Raw genomic sequence first — 22,543 nt, 5'->3', positions numbered from 1 at the left:
ATTAGTAAGTGCACAAGGAGTTCTTTAACTTTCCTACAGTGCAGTGGTAGGGGCACATTTCACATTTTAATTCACGCAAATTCTGCTTCAAAGGATGCAATAATTGGCAAACGAGCTTTAATGCCACTCAAGCATGCATACAGCATAACTTCTCTTACCTGCAAAGGCCTCCACAGCCTTTGAGATGTCACCAGCAGGGAGCACATCAGTCATATGCATTGCGGCTCTGGATCTGCAAGAGAATGGGACAGACTGAGAGGCAGGGTATGTTCTGCTGGACTCATCACTTCCAAGGGGCAGCCGACCTGACTGCGGCTGCTTGCAGGCAGCAACTTCCCGTGACAGTGTGGTGGTGGTGGTGGTGGGGGCTCACCCGCAGAGGGTGAAACTGCTGGCTCAAAGCCATGGGGCAGCGTGCCAGTCACCTGAGTATTTAGCAATGTCACTTTATCCTCTGTGTTTGGGACAAAATCACTTAGGATAGCGGATTTACAGGGATGTTATAGGATGACATCTCCACCAAATATATCTGTTATACTTTGGATCACTTTGTTACCAATGGTGTTGGGAGTGCAAGGGTTAAATATGATTTAATTCTCCTATCACCTCCCTGGTAAGCTCTGTATGCTTTCAACATAAATCATTTTCTTCCTGCATTACATAAAAGCACAGCAGAGGATTCTGTTCTCATTGATTAGTCTTGCTTGATTCTGCAGCAAAGGCTTTACTAGTTAGGCCGAGCTTAATCGCATACTGCATTATGTGCATCACTTAGGGATTTCACTACACACAGAATCAGCATTGACCCTCAAAAAAAAAAATCCAGAACCGAGAAAATACATTTTTAGGACTGATTGAAGATCTCTGCGACCAACACTGCAGGTTGTTATTGCATGCGAGCTCTCCCTATGCATCTGTCTTAAAGTAGCATTAAACCCAGCAATTGCACTATTTAGCTATGGATTTATATTCATGGGTTATATTCCCTACTGCTCTCTTATAATCATCCATCTCTGCATACAATGGAGTCTCATTTCTCTTGCTGCAACATGAGATAAATAGGGGTGTGCTTACTAAACCTGGAGAGTGCAAAATCTGGTGCGGCTCTGCATAGAAATCAATCAGCTTCCAGGTTTTATTGTCAAAGTTTCATTGAAGAAGCTGATTGGCTACCATATATAGCTGCACCAGATTCTGAGTGTTCCAGTTTTAGTAAACCTCCCCCATAGATCGTTTAGACTGTATTCACAATAAAGTCATACTAAAGTACAGATAATTAAAAATCCAAAATGGAAATACACGGCAGGTGCCGGCAGGGGCCAGCACAGAGGCAGGTGGAGACAAAGAGGTGCAGGCACTAGCAAAGAGTAGATGGGTGACAGTCAGGAAGGGTAGAGGGGGAAGTGCCAGGGAGGCCGATCCAGGGCTGGAGCATCCCAAGAAGTACACTCCACATTGGTGACATTGGTGAAACCAGTCAGGGACCAGCACTGCTGGAGCTTAGGGACTCTCCTAGCTGCCGGGGGAAGAACTCCTCCAGTGAGAGTGGGGGGGGAGGAAAGACAGATTCTGGTGGTAGGGGACTCAATTCTTAGAAGGACAGAGAAGCCAATCTGTAATAAAGACCTGAAGCACCGAACAGTATGTTGTCTACCGGGCGCTCGTGTTTGGCACATCACAGATCTGGTGGACAGATTACTGGGAGGGGCTGGGGAAGACCAAGCTGTCATGGTGCACGTTGGCACCAATGACAACGTCTGAGGGAGATGGAGTGTCCTAAAGAATGATTTTAGGGACTTAGGAGCTAAATTGAGGAAAAGGACCTCCAAGGTAGTATTCTCAGGAATACTACTGGTACATCGAGCCACACCAGAAAGGCAGAGGGAGATTAGGGAAGTAAACAAGTGGCTGAAGAGCTGGTGTAGTAAGGAGGGGTTTGGGTTCCTGGAGGACTGGGCCGACTTCTCATTCGATCACCAGTACTATAGAAGGGACGGACTGCACCTAAATGAGGAGGGTGCAGTTCAGCTGGGAATGAAGATGGCCAAAAAGTTAGCAAAGTTAGAGGGGTTTTTAAACTAGGTGATGGGTGGGAGGGTCCAGAGGTAGAGATAGTCAGCATGAAACATATTCCAGAGGGTTGTATTGGGGGCATTAGTGGTAGGTTGACCAAAACACAAGGTAAGTATAGTAGCAAGTCCTAGTTGCAATCTCGGAACACCCAATAAGAGGATAATATGCAACCAGTCTAAACTATGTGGAATGTTCACCAATGCCAGGAGCCTGGCGGACAAGATGGGTGAACTAGAGATACTGTTGTACGAGGAGGATTTGGATTTTGTGGGAATTTCAACAGCTCTCAACTCTCAACAGTTCAACAGCTGGCAAACATTCATGGGTATACCCTTTATCGCAAGGATAGAGAGGGTAAAAAAGGGGGAGGGGTATGCCTATATATCAAGAATAATGTACAAGTGAATGTGAGAGATGACATCACTAAGGGAGCTACAGAGGAGGTGGGATCCTTTTGGGTAGAGCTCCAAAGAGATGAAGCTAAGGGCAAAATACTGGGAGTATGCTTTAGGCCCCCTAACCTGAGGGAGGAAGGGGAAACAGATCTCCTATCACAATTTGGATTAGCAGCAAGGATGGGAAGTGTTATCATAATGGGGGATTTTAATTATCCAGACATAGACTGGGCGGAGGGAACCGCGCATTCATCTAAGGCTCGCCAGTTCCTAAATGTCTTGCAGGACAATTTTATGGGTCAGATGGTAGACGCACCAACTAGAAATAAAGCGTTACTGGATCAACTGATTGCCAACAATACAGACCTGATCACAGATGTGGAAATACGGGGCAATTTAGGGAACAGCGATCACAGGTCAATTGGCTTCAGTATAAATCACACAAATAGGAAACATAAGGGGAATACAAAGACACTGAATTTCAAAAGAGCCAACTTCCCTAAACTACGAACCTTGCTAGAAGGCATAAATTGGGATAAAATATTAGGAACACAGAACATGGAGGAGAGATGGGTTTGCTTTAAGAGCATATTAAATAAGGGCCAAATTAGCCAATACATCCCATTGGGTAATAAATTTAAAGAGCGAACAAAAGTCCTGGATGGCTTAACTCCAATGTAAAAATGCATATAAAAACAAAAGGAGAAGGCCTTCAAAAAATACAAGGTTGAGGGATCATCATCAGCATTCAGACTTTATAAAGAATGCAACAAGAAATGTAAGGGTACAATAAGGACAGCTAAGATAGAACATGAAAGACACATAGCGGAGGAGAGCAAAAAAATCCCATTAAATTCTTTAAGTATGTAAACAGTAAAAAAAGAGGACAGACCATATTGGCCCCATAAAGAATGAGGAAGGACATCTGGTTACAAAGGATGGGGAGATGGCGAAAGTATTGCATTTATTCTTCTCCTCAGTCTTCATGAGGGAATCGGGGGGCTTTAGTAACCAATACTGAGGGTTTATCCTCATGACACATCACAGGAAGCACCTCCATGGTTAACAGAGGACAGAATTAAAATTAGACTTGAGAAACTTAACATTAATAAATCACCGGGACCAGATGGCTTGCACCCGAGGGTACTTGGGGAACTCAGTCAAATAATTACCAGACCATTGTTCCTAATTTTTACTGACAGTCTACTGACTGGAATGGTACCAGCTGATTGGAGAAAAGCCAATTTAGCAACAATATTTAAAAAGGGCCCAAAATACATCCCTGGGAATTACAGACCAGTTAGCCTAACATCAATAGTATGTAAACTCTTGGAGCGGATGATAAGGGACTTTATAAAAGATTTTAGTAATGAGAACGGTACCATTAGCAGTAATCAGCATGGATTCATGAAGAATCGTTCTTGCCAAACCAATCTACTAACCTTCTATGAGGAGGTGAGTTGCCAGCTAGACAAAGGAAGGCCCGTAGACGTGGTGTATCTGAATTTTGCAAAAGCATTTGACACAGTTCCCCATAAATGTTTACTGTACAAAATAAGGTCCGTTGGCATGGACCATAGGGTGAGTACATGGATTGAAAACTGGCTACAAGGGCGAGTTCAGAGGGTGGTGATAAATGGGGAGTACTCAGAATGGTCAGGGGTGGGTAGTGGGATCCCCCAGGGTTCTGTGCTGGGGCCAATACTATTTAATTTGTTCATAAACGACCTGGAGGATGGGGTAAACAGTTCAATATCTGTATTTGTGGACGATACTAACCTAAGCAGGGCAATAACTTCTCAGCAGGATGTGGAAACCTTGCAAAAAGATCTGAAGAAATTAATTGGGTGGGCAACTACATGGCAAATGAAGTTCAATGTAGAAAAATGTAAAATAATGCATTTGGGTGGCAAAAATATGAATGGAAATGGAAAATATGAACCTCTGGGGGGAATCTAGGATGGAAAAGGACCTGGGGATCCTAGTAGATGATAGGCTCAGCAATGGCGTGCAATGCCAAGCTTCTGCTAACAAAGCAAACAGAATATTGGCTTGCATTAAAAAGGGGATCAACTCCAGAGATAAAACAATAATTCTCCCGCTCTACATAACTCTGGTCCGGCCGCACCTAGAGTTATGCTGTCCAGTTCTGGGCAACAGTCCTCAGGAAGGATGTACTGGAAATTGAGCGAGTACAAAGAAGGGCAACAAAGCTAATAAAGGGTCTGGAGGATATTAGTTACGAGGAAAGGTTGCGAGCACTGAACTTATTCTCTCTGGAGAAGAGACGCTTGAGAGGGGATATGATTTCAATATACAAATAGCATACTGGTGACCCCACAATAGGGATAAAACTTTTTAGCATAAGGGAGTTTAACAAGACTCGTGGCCACTCATTAAAATTAGAAGAAAAGAGGTTAAACCTTAAACTATGTAGAGGGTTCTTTTAGAGAGGCAAGGAGTTGAAATTTCCTTCCACAGGCGGTGGTCTCAGCGGGGGGCATTGATAGTTTCAAAAAAACTATTAGATAAGCACCTGAACGACTGCAACATACAGGGATATACAATGTAATACTGACATATAATCACACACATAGGTTGGACTTGATGGATTTGTGTCTTTTTTCAACCTCACCTACTATGTAACTATAAAATGGCTGCGGCATTTGGGTGGTGCAGGGAAACTTAATCTGGCCATACATGGAACAACACTTGGCCAGTTCAGCAGGTACTGGCCAAAATTTGATCCATGTGTGGTCTCTTCTGCTTGACAGAAGAAAGAAGAAATCTAACAATCGACTTCTGTCTACAGGGCTTGTTGAAATTTTTTTTAATGACTCCCAGCGGTCATAATACAATGTCTCAGCGGGGAGGATTCTTCTATCCACCTTGATTGTGTGGTTGGAGAGATTCTTTCATTTTCTTTCATTCAGCCCACTGGCTGAACTAAAAAAGGATCCATCTATGGCCAGCTTAACTTTCAAAATCAACAAAAGCCATTAAAAACTGGGTGGGTAATTCAACCTGCTGGTATATAAACTAAATGGAAATATCAGATTCAGAGTGCCCACTGGGAGTTCAAAATTCTCTGATGATGTGAGCATTTTATAGCCATCACCTCCATAAGTTTTAGCCACAATACATATTTCAAGAGAACCTCTGTGGTTGGAATAATAGCCAATACCGTTTTTGACTTGTTTTAAAAGTGCATGTAGGCTCTAGACCAGGCATCATCAAATGACGGACTGCGGTCCGGATCTGGACCCGTGGTCATGCCATTTAGGAGCCGCTTCTCTTCCCCAGTCTCCGTTACTGTTATTATAACAGCAGAGTGGAGAGCAGAAGAGTGAACATTTCTGGACTGAGTGTGGGAGGCACAGCATTGAATGGATTGCGGGAGCTGTAGGGGTTAACTTTTCAAGTTAACCAGCAGGTGATTGGCTGCAAGGCGGTCCTAGCAGCCAATCACCTGCTGGTTAATACAAAAAGTTAACCCTGTCAGCTCCCACAATCTGCTCAATGCTGTGCTGTGTCTCCCACACTCGGTCCAGAAATGTTCTGCCTTCTGCTCTCCGCTCTGTCTAGGGTAGGGGTGAAGGGGGGCAGAGGACACTACTCTGGATGTGTGTGTGTTGAGGTAATAATATGAAGGGGGCCATTGCAGTGTGTCGGGGGGGATGGGGGGTGGATGTCAAAAGGACAGAGCACACAACTGTGTGTTTGTGATGTAAAGGGGGGGGGTAAAATGTGAAGAGGGACATAGCTGTCTGTGTGTGGGGGGGGGGTGAAATGTGAAGAGGGACAGTGCTGGACGTGTGGGTGGTGATGTAAAGGAGGGAGGCGTGGGGGGGGGTTGATGTGAGGAGGAAAGCGCATACTATTGTGGGGGGGGATTGTGATATTAGAGGGGGGCAATGCTTTGGGGTGGGTGTTTGATGTGAAGAGGGCAGAACACACTACTGTTGGGGGATTTGTGATGTGAGAGTGGGCAGTTCTGGGGGGGAGATGTAAAGGGAGGACAGTGCTGTGATCGAAGATGTAAAGGTTGGCAGTGTTGAGGGGGGATGTGAAGGGGGTACAGTTCTGCTGGGGGGTGATGCGAAGGGGGCAGAGGACAGTACTGTGGAGGAGGGATGTGAAGGGGCAGAGGACAGTCTTGTGGAGGAGGGATGTGAAGGGGCAGAGGACAGTACTGTGGAGGAGGGATGTGATGGGGCAGAGGACAGTACTGTGGAGGAGGGATGTGAAGGGGACAGAGGACAGTACTGTGGAGGAGGGATGTGAAGGGGCAGAGGACAGTACTGTGGAGGAGGGATGTGAAGGGGACAGAGGACAGTACTGTGGGGGAGGGATGTAAAGGGGACAGAGGACAGTACTGTGGGGGAGGGATGTGAAGGAGGCAGAGGACAGTACTGTGGGGGAGGGATGTGAAGGGGCAGAGGACAGTACTGTGGGGGAGGGATGTGAAGGGGCAGAGGACAGTCTTGTGGAGGAGGGATGTGAAGGGGCAGAGGACAGTACTGTGGAGGAGGGATGTGAAGGGGCAGAGGACAGTGCTGTGGAGGAGGGATGTGAAGGGGACAGAGGACAGTACTGTGGAGGAGGGATGTGAAGGGGACAGAGGACAGTACTGTGGAGGAGGGATGGGAAGGGGACAGAGGACAGTACTGTGGGGGAGGGATGTGAAGGGGGCAGAGGACAGTACTGTGGAGGAGGGATGTGAAGGGGCAGAGGACAGTACTGTGGCGGAGGGATGTGAAGGGGCAGAGGACAGTACTGTGGAGGAGGGATGTGAAGGGGACAGAGGACAGTACTGTGGGGGAGGGATGTGAAGGGGGCAGAGGACAGTACTGTGGAGGAGGGATGTGAAGGGGCAGAGGACAGTACTGTGGCGGAGGGATGTGAAGGGGCAGAGGACAGTACTGTGGCGGAGGGATGTGAAGGGGACAGAGGACAGTACTGTGGGGGAGGGATGTGAAGGGGCAAAAACAGTACTGTGGGGGAGGGATGTGAAGGGGCAGAGGACAGTACTGTGGGGCGGGGGTGATGATTTGAAAGGGGGTTAAGGACTGCTGTGAATAAAGGGGGTGTGTGATGTGAAGGGGGTATAGTATACTATTGTAAATGGGGGGGTTGATGTGCAGGGGGGCCCTGAGAACACTACTATGAAGGGAAACTGATGTAATATGTGGGGGGACTGAGAACACTGATGTATATAGGAGAGGGCTGGGAAAAAATGTGGTTCGGGCCTCTGCTTGAAGAAAATTTTACTAGTCGGACCTCTGTGAATTTTAATCCAATACCCCTGCTCTAAACTGTCACCCTCAATGTTTCATCACTATGCTTGTGAGTCACTAACCTGTGACAAGCATATAGACAGAACACTATGAGACACCCGACCTGCATGCTTGCTCCAAAAGCAAGTCAGTGATTGCAGTTTGACTTCAAAAGTAAGTCAGCAGTTGCAGTTTACATAGTTAGTTACATAGTTAGACAGGTTGAAAAAAGACACAAGTCCATCTAGTTCAACCAATAAATTAAAAATAGACGAAAACTAGAAAACCCCCATGCACACAATCCTTTACCCACAGTTATCCAGAGGAAGGCAAAAAACCCACAGTAAATCACGATCCAATTTGAGACAATGGGATGTGTACTGTGCATAGAGCAGTATGATTGCAACGAACTTGTTCCAAACAAATGGAACATTACAAGGAGTCAAAAAAGCACCGTATGAAACAATTTAATAAAAAATAGGTCACAACCATTCGTTGATCAAAATCGACGCCTACATTAAGCGAACGAAAAAAATCTTTTGACGAACAATTAATTTTGTTTGTAGTGTTGACGTCTCACCATAAAAGTAGAAGTGATGCAGTGTGTGTGTGTGTGACCTTGTAGCCATGCCCTTGTACCCAGGACGAACGTTGGTCCTTCGTTGCAGGAACTGGCATTGCAGCCTATTAATTGGATATTAGATATTTTGCGGACTCCAAAGTGGAAGCATCTACGTACGTTCGTTGTTTCTTCAAGAACGGAAGGTTAATATTTAACATGGATGAGGCCCAGAGTTAAAAAATTGGCATCATTACACATTTTTTTTCGGGGGACCCGGACCTTCATACCATTAGGATATTGTTTAGTGTCAATTAAGTTTATATTAGTATACAATATTTAATAATTATAGATTGAGTTCACATGAGATCTTTTTATGCTTGTTCAGATAGGTAGGTCCTTTTTCCAAAAATGCTGTATATGTGATAGGATCACAGTTTTTCCTATTGACTTTCACACCAAGAAAATACAGCACAATAAGAAATCTGCATGCAATGATTTTCAATTTAAAAAGTCACTGGTAGAAAACAGCTCTTATTTAACCCTCCCCTTTGTCAAAAAAACAAAACTGCAACATGAAATTAGCCCGATTATTAAGTATCTGCTTGATGATGTTTTATGCATCTTGTTTCGAAGGAAAAGCAATTTCTGTAACTGTAACAGGATGTGCTTTTTTGGATGAAACCATGGGAAATATGTGATGAAGTGATTGCATTTGAGAAAAAGAGCTCATTATAGTGTCAGAAACATTTCTATGACTACTACGTCCTTTATTGAAATTCCAAACTAAGTGTGACGCACATAGCGAGAATTGGCCTGATGCATGAGTTTTGTGTCAGGATTGTCCATTTAATGCGGAATGAGCAAAGACTAATTTTTCTCTGTGGTAAAGGGTGACTCACAGGAGGGAGGGATGCTCAGGGTCTCAATGGATCTGCCAAGCAGAGTTTTCTCTTATAGAAACTTGCTGACATTGCAGGACACAGGGTGTTCTGCACCTCTTCACCCTCTCTGCATTGCTTGGTAATTGTATCCTGTCTACCCCTCCCATAGTCAGCGCTGGCATCACTCACTCTTTCTGGCACAGGAAACTGGCATCTGGGACATAAGCAGAATATTTATGGAGGGCTAGCAGCAATATAGACCTAAAGCTTGTTCCATCATACATTTTTTATCCCTCCAGTCTCTGGAAATTGAATGGCTTGCTTTATATCCACCTAGAATTAACAAGTAACATGTGCTAATATTTAAAGAACAGAAAACATGCAAGTTGCTTTATTTAAAGCTAGTAATGACATTCCAATATATGTGTGCAATGTATCTCTCTATGTGCTTAAGATCTAGCGATGAGCCAAACACCCCCGGTTTGGTTCGCACCAGAACATGCAAACAGGCAAAAAATTTGTTCGAACATGCGAACACCGTTAAAGTCTATGGGCCACGAACGTGAAAAATCAAAAGTGTTAATTTTAAAGGCTTATATGCAAGTTATTGCCATAAAAAGTAGTGCTAAAATCTTGTGAGCCACAAATGGGTTAATGCCTCCAATGTGAATTGCCATAAAAAGTGTTTGGGGACCTGGGTCCTGCCCCAGGGGACATGTAACAATGCAAAAAAAGTTTTTAAATAGAGGAGCAGGAGCAGTGATTTTAATAATGCTTAAAGTGAAACAATAAAAATAAAATATACCTTTAAATATCGTGCCTGGGGGTCCCCTTAGTCTGCCTGCAAATTAGCGCATCTTTATGACGTGTTTTACTGTGCTGCAGCAAAATGAAATTTCTAAAGGAAAAAATGTAATTTAAAATTGCTCGCGGCTGTAATGTATTGCCGGGTCCCGGCAATATAAATAAAAAAATAGAGGAAAAAAATCCCCCCCCCCCAGTCCATAACAAGCCCTTCGGGTCTGGTATGGATATTAAGGGGAACTCCACGCCAAAATTAGAAAAAAAAGCGGTGTGGGGTCCCCCCAAAATCTGCACCAGGCCCTTAGTGTCTGGTATGGATTTTAAGGGGAACTCCACACCAAAATTTAAAAAAAAAATGGTGTGGGGTCCCCCCCAAATCCATACTAGGCCCTTATCCGAGCAAGCAGTCTGGCAAGCTAAAAAAGGTGGGGGGGGACGAGCGAGCACCCCCCCCACTCCTGAACCATACCAGGCTGTTTGCCCTCAACATGGGGATGGTTCTTTGGGGTCTCCCCCAAAGCACCTTGTCCCCATGTTAATGGGGACAAGGGCTTCATCTCCACAACCCTGGCCATTGGTTGTGGGGGTCTGCGGGCGGGGGGCTTATCGGAATCTGGAAGCCCCCAGATTCCGCCCCCCCCCATGTGAATGGGTATGGGGTACATTGTACCACTACCCATTCACCAAGAAAAGTGTCAAAAAGTAAAAACCACAATACATAGTTTTTGACAAATCCTTTATAAAAAAAAAAAAAAAAGTGTCAGGCGATGTCCATCCATCTTCAATACAATGAAAATACTTCGCCTCCATGGGAGGCGTCCCGCGGACTGCTGTCTTTTCGCTGTTACAGCTGTTATATAAGCAAGGGTGGGGCCACGCACTGACATAACCACATGACCCCACCCCCCTCTGACGGCACCCTGCCTTTGGCCAATCATGGCTCTCACAGCAGAGCACGCTGTGATTGGCCAAAGCATGCAGGTCAGGTGCATGCTTTGGCCAATCATCAGACATCAATGCACTGCGATCTTGCAGTGCATTATGGGACGTTCTGCGGCGCTCAAATTTTCCCGCGAATGTCCCATAAAGTTCGGTATTCGCCGAACGGGCGAACACCCACTGTTCAAGTCGAAATTATGTTTGACTCGAACATCGGGCTCATCCCTATTAAGACCCTTTAGCTTTTACTATTTAATGATGATATTTCCAGTTTCATGTTCCAGAATGTTAGTGTGAGGAACAGTCTGATGGTTACCAATCAAATTTAAACCTGCCCTTCTTGGATGTGTAAGGAGGAGTGCCTATTACAAAAGTTGATCTCACTTGGAGGACTTGTGGAACATTTAATGGTTAAAAGCATCAAATACAACCAACAGATTTTAGGGAAAAAGACCCCCCCCCCTCCTCAGGGCTTGAGCAATGACTGTCTACAGCTGGCTGCCTTTAGTGCCGACAGGAGATATTTGTCTTCATCCAGCTTTAACACAGGTCCCTTAGTGCATTCTGTTGTGATTTTACCAACATTCACTGCTTAAACCCTGAAGAAGGGGAGGCCTTTGCCCCTAAAATGCAAAGGCCCTTTTTTACGCTCACCTCCTGTTCGGTTGACAACTGTAAAATTTTGAATTTTTCACTATATCTTGTCTCAAGCGGGAAGCAAAAAAACCTGAAGGGGGTTCTAATTCTTCCCCCTCCCAAAGTTTTGGCTGTAGATACACTCTAACACACCTCCATCTACTACTGTGGAGAGTGAGGATATCTGAAATCAGATGTAATCGTTTCTTAGGAAATGTTCAAAGTAAGTGCACAAAACCACTACTTGAATTTTCATTCTCTTTTGAGACTGTGATAAGATAAATAAGGAATTAGTTTGTCAATTCTGTCCAATTTTAAAATACGTTTTTTTTTTTTTTAGGCCTGCCTATCCTACAGCCAATGTGGCAAAACCATAAGGACTTTAGCTTGGCCACAATCAGTCAGTGATCAGACTGAGGATCATCAGGACTGTTCTACAAAAACAGTAACAGTCCTTTCTGATCAAGCTTTAAAATCATTAGCAATTAGAATGATGTTTACATGGTACTTTAATCGTGGAATAATTTAAACCATGGATAAATGTTTGCCCTTTAACATCAGAGCTGTGATAAAAGGATCATGGGAAATATAGTCTGTAACTAATTCATTAGTACACCCTGTACCCATGATATTTTAATAAGTGTTAATGTCACAGTGTTAATGCTAGGAGCTCTATCACTGGAACATGCTGCTCCCAGCAAAATGTTCAGATTAAAGCATTAAACCTTGCAATGGCTTTGCATTAAAATCCACACTTGCCAAACCAGAGTAAAGTTTCGTGCTCCTTACATTCTTACAGTCTGCATTTACAATCACAGATATTAATTGTCAAAAACTTGAGGGCCATTTAGGTTTCTGTGTGTGCATAGAGGTGCTTTTCTTTTATAATCTTAGGCAGGTGCATTATCACACATCAACATTTAGAATTTGGAATTGAAGTGTATTATAAACACGTTGCCTTTGCCTGCTATGGGCCTACCAATACATTACACATTGGTAACTTTGAAGGAAGGCACTCTCTTGTAGAGAAGTGTACAATAATGTTTGAGCATACCTGCACATTATGAAAAGAGACCCCCCCCCCCCCACACACACACACACACACACAGATCAAGAAAAGTTCTTGTTTCTAGAAGATCTCATTGGGCAAAAATGAAGACTTATGCTGCGTATACACAAGCAGAATGTCCGACAGAAAAGAGTCAGACAGAAGCTTTTCATCGTATATTCTGATCATGTGTATGCTTCATCTGACTTTTTTTTTTTGAAAATGCTGACGGACCTAGAAATAGAAAAAATATTTCCGACTGAACCAATTCCTATCGGGAAAACCGCTCGTCTGTATGCTGTTCCGACGGACCAAAAAACGATGCATGCTCTGAAGCAAGTACGAGACGGAAGCTATTGGCTACTGGCTATTGAACTTCCTTTTTATAGTCCCGTCGTACGTGTTGTACGTCACCACGTTCTTGACAGTTGGACTTTGGTCGGACTTTGGTTTGACCTTGTGTAGGCAAGACTGCTTGAATGGAATTCCGTCGGTGAAACCTTCAGAGTTTATTCCGACGGCAAAACCGGTCGTGTGTACAGGCCTTAAGTAGATTGAAGAAGTTAAAGTGGAACTAAACCCTTCTATTCTGTACAGTCAAAGAAGCTGTCATTCTGCAGTTACCATGGTGCTGCACATGTGATCAATTATGACCCCAGCCATTTTATAGATTGACAGTTTGGTTGAGAGAAAAAGCTAATTTGACAGTCATCATTCACAGCATGCCTTAAATGTACAGTAACTGTTTTGGAAAACAGGTAAGTTGGTGGGTTTAGTTCTGCTTTAAGTTTGACTTTTACAGGAAGAGTCAAGATTTGCATATCATTCTGTCCCTTGTATCTCTGGATCCACTGATTTCAAAGAATGTAACATTTGCCTGTGTAATATGATCATACACTCTGTTCATTGGAATTGTCCTGGTTTGTGGCAGATTTACTTTAAGAAATAAAAAAATTGATTATTTTTCTATTTTTTTTTTTTAATGCTTTCTTTTCCAATGCTTTTTTCTTAGTCACCTGATTTACTTGTCTCTCTTAGTTTGCATTTGAGCCTTATTCTTTCTTTTGCAGCTGTTTTTTAATTACATAAAATCACTCACATAGATGTATATGTCACATTATTTGTTAGCTTCAGGGTTTGTATCTGTTCAAGCATTTGGCAGGAGCGAGCACTCAAATTTCATGTGCAATATGAAAGTCATCAATTCTATCGATGAATAGTATTCTCTGACAGTTATGGCACTTTAGCGATTGTCTATCTTTCAATTGCAGTCCCGTTGTGGACCAATGTTCTTCTTATCCTGTGCTTTGTTTATTGTGTTGTGTTAAGCATATCTAAAGATATTTTGCTACAAAAGATAAAGCTCAGGGACATATAAAGATTCCATTAAAGTGGAAATAAACTCATTGATTTAACTGTAAAACAGTTACACTTAAGGCATGTCGTAAATGATAACTGTCACAGTTGCTTGTGCTCTCAATTGAAATGTCAAGCCATCAAATGGCTGGTTTCATAAAGGATCACGTGCCATCCCATAGCAACTGCAGACCAAACGCAGACTAAGATTTCAGCTTATTTGCTGTAAAGGATAGGAGGGTTTACTTCCAGTTTAATAATGCTGCACCCTTTCCTCAAGTTGTCCATCTACAGATTAATGTTAAAGTGCAATACTAACACTATACATTGCTGATAGCTCATGACACTAATCTTCTGTTATAAGCTTGAGAGGGCTAAAAGCTGTATGTATCAAAAAGGGTACATGCTTTATAACTATTGGTTTCCACTGCCTGGCCCATCTGTGGGCAGTGTCATGTTTACAGCTTTTGGCTCTCCGCGGGCCATCAGTAGGCGCTGACTGCATAGAGCAGAAGGGGAAAGAGGGCAGTGTTCTTACTTGCTGACTCACAGTGAACTCCAGACCCCCCCTTCCCCATTCCCCTGTCTACATCCATCACTTTACTGTCCATCCTTATTTACTGCATACAGAAGGGCAAAGGTGAGCTGACGTCACACAGGCCAGTGTGCAGAGCCAGGAGTTTTTCAGATTGGAAATACTATTTGATATGTGAAAGGGAGGGTGAGTTACCTAACATAAAAATCGTGTTATCCTAGCCTTCTTAACAGTCTGAGTTTAAAAAGTAGAGGCAATGTCTTGTTCTGTAATTGCTCAGTGTCACTGAATTACTTTACCCAGTATGCCTTTTTTCACACACATATAGATTTCTGCATTTTTAGCTAGCAAGTTAAGTAAAAACTCCAAGACCTTATACATTTTCTGAAAGCAAAAATAAATCTGGTATTTGCAATTTTTTACGCTGCACAATATCTTTGCATCTATTTAATAAATCCATATTTTCAGTAAAAAGTGCAACAAACACAATAGAATCCTTTTTTTTTGTACCAAATACAAATAAAAAGATGAGGTTGTGTCAAGTAAAGGATAGCAAATATTTCAAGCCTTAAAACAGTCTGTGCCCCAAAATGGTCAAAATTACAGTACCCAAAATTATCAATAGGCAACATAAATGAGGCGCCTAGGATAGTTTCTTTCACTCGGCATGCTCAACAATGCCCAAATGTTTTGCCCAATTATCGTTGACATACACAAGCACAATTTAATTGCGTGTCTGCATCCATATGTGCATTCATATGTGTGTGCACAAGGTGAGGGGGTGATTTTGAGGCAACTTTTACACTGAGGCGCTTTACAGGTGCTACAGCGCTAATGTGTAGCGCCGGTAAAGAGCCTCTCCTGTATCTCCAGTGTGAAAGCCCAAGGGCTTTCACACTGGAGCGGTGCGCTTGCAGGACGATCAAAAAAGTCCTGCAAGCTGCATCTTTGCAGCGCTGTAGGAGCAGGGTATTCACCACTCCTGCTGCAGTGGTGCTTTGTGGGCGGTTTTAACCCTTTTTCGGCTGCTAGCGGGGGGTTAAAACTGCCCCGCTAGCGGCCGAATAGGGCCACTAAAAGGACGGTAAATCGGCGCTCGCCTGCCCCAGTGTGAAAGTAGCCTAAATGTTTTTATTTATTTAATTAGATTTTAATTTTTTGACACTTTTTGTACACTTAACATTATTGCTATCACAAAGGGGGTAACTTTTTACAAAGAAATCAGGGATATATTAGATACCCTCTACTCTATTGAGCACAGACTGCGCTGGATCTGCTGTTTAGCTGGCTTTACAGGCAGGATTTAACAGGAACCCAGAAGTGCTCAGAGCTGAGTGCTTCTGGGTTCACACTGTGCAAAAGATATCTTGCATCCTACTCATAATTTTGACAGCATTTATTGTAGTCTTGGGCTCCCTGGAGGAGAGGAATCACTTTTAATACAGTCCCCAGAGACATGAGCTTGTTTTTGCCCTTAAGGACTTTTGACCCCCTTAACTGGTTAAATGTGCACTAAGCTTTTTGTTTCAATCACTGTTAACTGAATAAGGTGAAAAGATGCAACATATCCTAGCATTTTGCAGTACTGGAGTGGTTTACATGTTAAAAATGTTTTGCCTCTTTAAAATCCAGAAATCTTTTATGCCCTGTACACACGGTCGGACATTGATCGGACATTCCGACAACAAAATCCATGGATTTTTTCCGACGGATGTTGGCTCAAACTTGTCTTGCATATACACGGTCGCACAAAGTTGTCGGAAAATCGTTCTGAACGCGGTGACATAAAACACGTACATCAGGACTATAAACGGGGCAGTAGCCAATAACTTTCGTCTCTTAATTCATTCTGAGCATGCGTGGCACTTTGTGCGTCGGATTTGTGTACACACGATCAGAATTTAAACGATCGGATTTTGTTGTTGGAAAATTTTATAGCCTGCTCTCAAACTTTGTGTGTCTGAAATTCCGACGGAAAAAGTCTGATGGAGCCCACACACGATCGGAATTTCCGACAACACAATCCGATCGCACTTTTTCCGTCAGAAAATCCGACCGTGTGTACAGTGCATGAGTGTACTGGAATTTTTCAAGATGCTCTAATTACTAAAACAGCACCCATCAAAGGGGGTCTTTGTAGCTGGTAACGGGAATTACTGTGCATTGCATTATGTATCCCCAGACTGGCTTTATTGCAGAGATGGCAGTTTTTCACTATGGTGTATTCTCATGACTGATTCTTGACTATACATCAAGAATAGCAGCAGAAGGACAAACATTATCTGGTAATTGAATAAAATAGCAGTTATGTTTATAGCAGACAATTACTTAATAACCCCTTTATCCCATCTGTTATTTTTAGTATCAACTAGAATTGTATCCTTGTTACGTAAGTACTTATTACAAGGCATCCTATTTGAGTTTTAACCTTTATGTTTCTCTGCTTTGGATAATTGAGGGCACAGTGTGATTTAATCCTCATGCTGACGAGGCAGACATCGCTGTTCATGCACATCAGAGGCCTCTGCAAAGCTTTATGAGCATTGGAGTACTTTCTGTGACAACTCAGGAGACAAGATGTGTTTGTGTCTGAGCTATTCTATCCCCCGCCAGAATACACAGATTAGAATGTGTTCAGAATCACATATCGAAGGCTGGTTTTCCAGCATGACCATTTGACAGAAGCCGGCTGATAGACTGGCTTCTGTTGAACAGACAGTGGTACACACAGACTTAAAGTCTTCCAGTTCCTGCTGACTTTCAGTACGTGTGCAGCAGGATTTATATTTTCATCTGGGTTGGGCAACCATTTCATGTTTATAGTAGGCACCAAACCCTGCTCACCATTTGCTCATGGAGAGCAGGGCCGAGCCCCCATAGCAAGCTGCTTGCTGTGGGGGGCAGGAGGGAAGGTCCAGGAGCACCGGAAGGGGACCTGAGAAAAGGAGGATCGGGGCTGCTCTGTGCAAAACCATTGCACAGAGCAGGTAAGTATAATATGTTTGTTATTTTTCAAAAATAAAAAACAAACCTTTAATGTCACTTTTAGGACTAAAAAAAGTGCCACCCAAAGTTTTAAGAGCCCAAAAAGTGGTATTTTATTTCAAACTTATGTTGAATTATTGATCCAACGCATTTTGGGGGCTATGCAGCTCCCCCTTCATCAGAGCTTTAGGAATGTCGATGTGGACTCCGAGTGATGATGAAAGAGTACTAGGACTCTATGGGGGACACATCCTGTTCTGCAGCTGGTTTAGCCCTGATCAACTGCATGGCCCCTGAAATGCATTGGCTCATTTATTCAACTTAAGTTTGGAATAAAATCCGACTTTTTGGACTCTAAAACTTTAGTAAGGTGCTTTGAATTTTAGACCTTAAACATTGCATCCCCTTTCTATAAAATAATAGGGAGATAGTGCCCCATGTTGTCAGTGTTTGTTGGAACTATTGGGGACAGCTTACAATTTTGTATTGGGAGAAATACTGTTTATTTATTTTGGAATTGTTACATTTCTCCTGTGGCAGTGTTCCACCTCCCATGTCTTTTGTTTGATATAGCTTGCTTATTAGCCCTACAAATGGCCAAAGTTGAATAACAACATTCAGCCCTTTAGATGTTAATGGTGTTCAATGCAAAATTTGCAAACTTCGAGCAAGATTTGTAGAACCAGCAAGCCCCGTCAGATTAGCTCATCCCTAACTATGGCCTCTTTCATGTTTTCACTCATGTTCTTTTTGCTGTCTGTTTCCCAGCTGTAGAGATTCACCCTCTTAATTCATCCTGGTCACCATTGTCTCCACTACAAAAAGTATTGGAAAAATCCAAATTTGGGAGCTGTCACAATAAAATTAGGAAAAATCTTCCAGTGGGGAAACCTGTCCTAATGACAAATGTGTAATGGGGATATTTCTTCACTTTGGAGAAATGTTACTTCCTGCTGTGTCTCTGTGACTGTAAATGAAGGGAAGAACACAGAAAAAAAAGGGACTTAAACATTCCCTATTGTATTTAAAACTTAAGAAAATGTTTTGACCTTACATACACTTTAATGTTATCCACTACCTCCACTGTAATGCAGAGTTCATGCAGTGCTTGGGTCTCAGAGGTAATTTAAAGCAGTCAGGTCATGTCTACGTGGTCATCATACTTCTCTGTTTACATTATGTACATCCTTAGAGGTAGGGACAGGAATGCAGAATGTCCCATCCAACATCTTCAGCTTGCAGCCACTGCAGCTCAACAACTGATTTATGTGACTGACATCTGGTATGAAAAGTTAATCCATCCGCTTAATTCCCTACAAATATTGACCAATTAGGTATGAGCTGCTTTCTAGGGCTACTAGAAATATTCCAGGGAATATCCAATTTCCTTAGAGGATCAGGAAGGATTCTTTTTCCCCTTGCGGAGCAAATAGGACTGTGTTTTATTTTGTAGACAAATTGGAAAAACACTTTCTTTATATTTGTGACATGTTTCTCTTCATATAGAATAAAAAATATTCTAAAATGGCAACTTACCTTTTTTAGATGCCCTATTCTGGGCCTTCCAGCAAAGAAAAATCCTAGGTACTTCTCTTCATTTTTGAAGGGGCTGGGCAGCTGCGTTTGCCATAATTAACCCTGTCTTTACTATGCAGGCAGATCTTCATTATCAGTAACAAGATCTGAACACTCTTTTCTAGCAAAAGGTTAAAGGCGAAGAGGCTGGGCTTCTTGCACTGTATGTTAATGAGGACTGACTTGGGACAAGCTCACTCTAACATTGTTCAAAAAAATATTGCAGTCAGCCATGATACCTCCTCCTGAGGAATATCAAAAAAGTAAGAAATATTTAGATTTTTTTTTAGTTATGCTGTGTGAATGGGAACACATAACACACATATAGTGAGGTTTTCTAAATTTTGACCGCAAAAGTGGAAATGTGATTTAAGGTTTTGTTTTTTGCCTTCTTCAGTGAGTATAGGGTTCTATATATTGAGGTTTTCAATCTCTTTATTTATTCTTTTTTTTATCAGTTGAATTAATGGACTTTGTATTTTTTTACCAGCTGTGTAACTAAATTAAATAGTAAAAAAAATGAAATAAAAACCAATTGGGTAGCCAGCCAGTATAATTACTGCAATAAAGCAATCTAATTCTGTCAGTACATAGAAATCAAGTTAAATGAGCATAAGGTACAAGTGGTTCACTGCCATACATACTACCAGTGCAGCTATAAAATATCTCATATTTGAGCCACTGGATAAGACAGCATTTTCATACCCTCTTTCAAGTTGAATGGTCTTAATCCTTATAAGCTAAAAGAAATTGTGTGTAAAGCTACCCTATCATCAAAGCTGGCTGGCTGCATTTTAAGAACTAGGGTAAAGGCGAAGGAGGGCTGATGCCTATAGTAATTGATCAGGTGTTAGTTTTAAAATCCTTACCCTAAGTATGTGGCCTTATTGGCTGCTGTGGATAACACTTCTATTTGTCTAATCTTCAGTTTGTATAAAGCAGTGCCAATAGTGGGTTGATTAAGTCTGCCTCTTGTAAAATGTCTAATTTTCACCTCCTGATCTAATTCTGCGGGTTTGAGTTAAACGCCTGCTACTCTTCAGATCTTTCACAGAGTGCCAGCTGACTATGTTAAAAGGAAATCCAATCTAGCTGCCCTCCCATTCTCTGTTAGTTGTCCTCAGCTGTACCTCTGTAAACGTCCCAAAGCTTCTTGAATTTCAAAAACTTCTAAAATGCCAGCCGTAAGGTTCACTTTATTTTTTCCCATACTTAGGCCTAGCATTTGGATCAAATCTTTTTTCGGTCCTTGTTGACACCAAGCCTTCACTCATCCATATCTGCAATTGTCATAACTTCATAAACCCCTTGTCATCACATCTTCCTGATTGTCTCAGTCTGCCCTTGTTATCATTTTGACTCAAGTAAAACTGTTGGAAGCATAATCTTATTATGAACGATCTGTGGAAGCTAGTTAGAGCTTGCAGTCAGTAATTATAACATAATTGCTGATTGTCTATATTTCTGCCCCATAGGGAACTAATAAACTGACCATTACAAACTGGAATAAAATGTTGACATTTATTAAAGTGAACATGAATGCTCTAACGCGCTCTCACTCTCTCTCTCTCTCTCACTATATTTTTTTTTCATGTGTAAGTATACATATTACTATTATATTATCTTATGTAATGTACGGAGGACCTTGTTACTATGAGTTCATAAAAGTGATATTTCAGTTGAAGAGCTGACTCACTAACCACCTTCTTAAAATCTTGAGGACTAATGGCAAGTTCACATGCCATAAGAAGTGACTCTTCTACCACTGCTAAAGGGGTAGTTTTACTCCTCTTGCCGCATTCTCAATTCCATTAAGTAACTCAAACATTCAACAAGAAAAGTAAAATTCTGCTAATGACTTGGGAACAGAAGCATAGAAATTCCATCTACAGTGGGCCATGCTACTAACCAACATTCAATAATAACTTAAATACCAATTTTCGGTGGACCAACTATTAAAACAACACAAGTTTAAACTGATTGCAACATAATATCGGAGGGGGTGCTAAAAAAAACAAAAAAAAAAACAAAAAAAAACAGGTCCGAAAGCTGTTAAATGGTTACAATTACTTCTGCTAGAGTTTGAATGACTGCTATGTCTGGATGTGTGAAATACAAAATACACCTTTTCATCTCATACATGCACTTATTATCCTATATGCACTCATATATATATATATATATATATATATATACATATACATATATATATATAAAACTCGTTATTACTCATTATTCATATCAGAAGTATAGAAGTATTCACAAATTCTTTGCATGCACATGCATCAGGTTTACTATTGATTGTATCGCACCCTGGGGTTTAGTAAGAGAGCTGCTCACAAATTTACTTGCCAAGAGTAGTCATCTTGGTTGATTGATAGATATCTATTGATTTCTCCCTAAGTTTGGCCTTGTTGCACTTTTCTCTTCTACCACTAGGTGGCTGGGAACTTGATGGTACTAGATATGAGAAGGGCTAGCCAAGGTCAGGTTATGGGTATATGGGGTATCTCAGCCAATGGGCTTGGATTTTCTTGAATCCCTTGGCCTGCTGGGAGAACCTATATATTTGGGTGAGGTCAGGTGATCAGTGTTCTGTTCCATCTGGACAGCTGTCTGGGTGGATGTGTGTTGTACGCCTCAGGCTGCTAGGCTGGAGCTTGAGCCTAACCCGGGGGCATCTGGCTGCCAGGCTGTGTGAGGGCCTATCCAGAAGTAAGAGGGCAGCACAGGGTTGGGACTGCGGCTTGCAGTCCAGCCGAAAGTGATGGTTCTGTCGGCCAGAGAACCTGTCGGTGGTCGGAGGTAGAAGGGAAGCTGTCGCCACAAAGGGACCAACCGCCTTTACCAGGGACCACAATGAGTAGTGAGTAACAGAAGAAAGTACCGGAACCATATTCTCACCGAATGGGCACGGTGGAGAATCAGGAAACTTCAGGTGGTGATCAAGTCAGGGACCCAACCCGCGGAGGAGATGCTTGCAAGGCAGCCTTGTGAGTCAAGCCAGGGACCTCGCCGGTTAGCAGGGGTAAGGCTTGAGAAGTATCTGGATTGCCATGCTAGGGACTTAGCAGGGAAGCATGGGTGACACTTGAGGGAGATACCACTGCCAACCTTGGAGGAGCTTAAGGGATTCAGAGTTAGTGAATCAGTGGGTCTAGTGAGAGACCGGGAGCTCACTGTTGAAGAACTACAAGAGGCCGTTGTAGTGGAGCTGAAAGAACTGTTACGTTTGAGTTGGGAACTGTTAAAGGACAGTTATCATAGGAGACAGCATTCCTGCATGCGCAGAAGTGGTGCCTTGCTGGGGCCTTTCCCTGCACGGCTGTCCTCCTATTGAAGTCTTGAAGTCTGCCAATTGAGCCTACAACTACTTAAGGGTGTCCTGGCCCTAACCTTCTTTCCCCCAAAAATACAAAAATGACTGTCAAAAGAAATAAAACCTCCTTTACATCCAAGAAGTGTCTGGCGCCCAATA

At 42.5% G+C, this 22,543-nt stretch overlaps 1 protein-coding gene across 1 annotated transcript in view; it reads right to left on the bottom strand.

The window, feature by feature from the left end:
* Positions 1-22,543, bottom strand: part of PVALB (parvalbumin) — a 60,526-nt gene that overhangs the window by 35,079 nt on the left and 2,904 nt on the right. Inside the window, exon 2 of the mRNA XM_073592498.1 lies at positions 159-232. Coding sequence (XP_073448599.1) covers positions 159-219 — 61 coding nt within the window. The 5' untranslated portion in view covers positions 220-232. The remainder of the gene's footprint in view (positions 1-158; positions 233-22,543) is intronic.

Source organism: Aquarana catesbeiana, linkage group LG07 (assembly GCF_042186555.1).
Source record: "Aquarana catesbeiana isolate 2022-GZ linkage group LG07, ASM4218655v1, whole genome shotgun sequence".
Lineage (NCBI taxonomy): Eukaryota > Metazoa > Chordata > Amphibia > Anura > Ranidae > Aquarana > Aquarana catesbeiana.
This window is presented reverse-complemented; position numbering and strand designations above follow the sequence as displayed.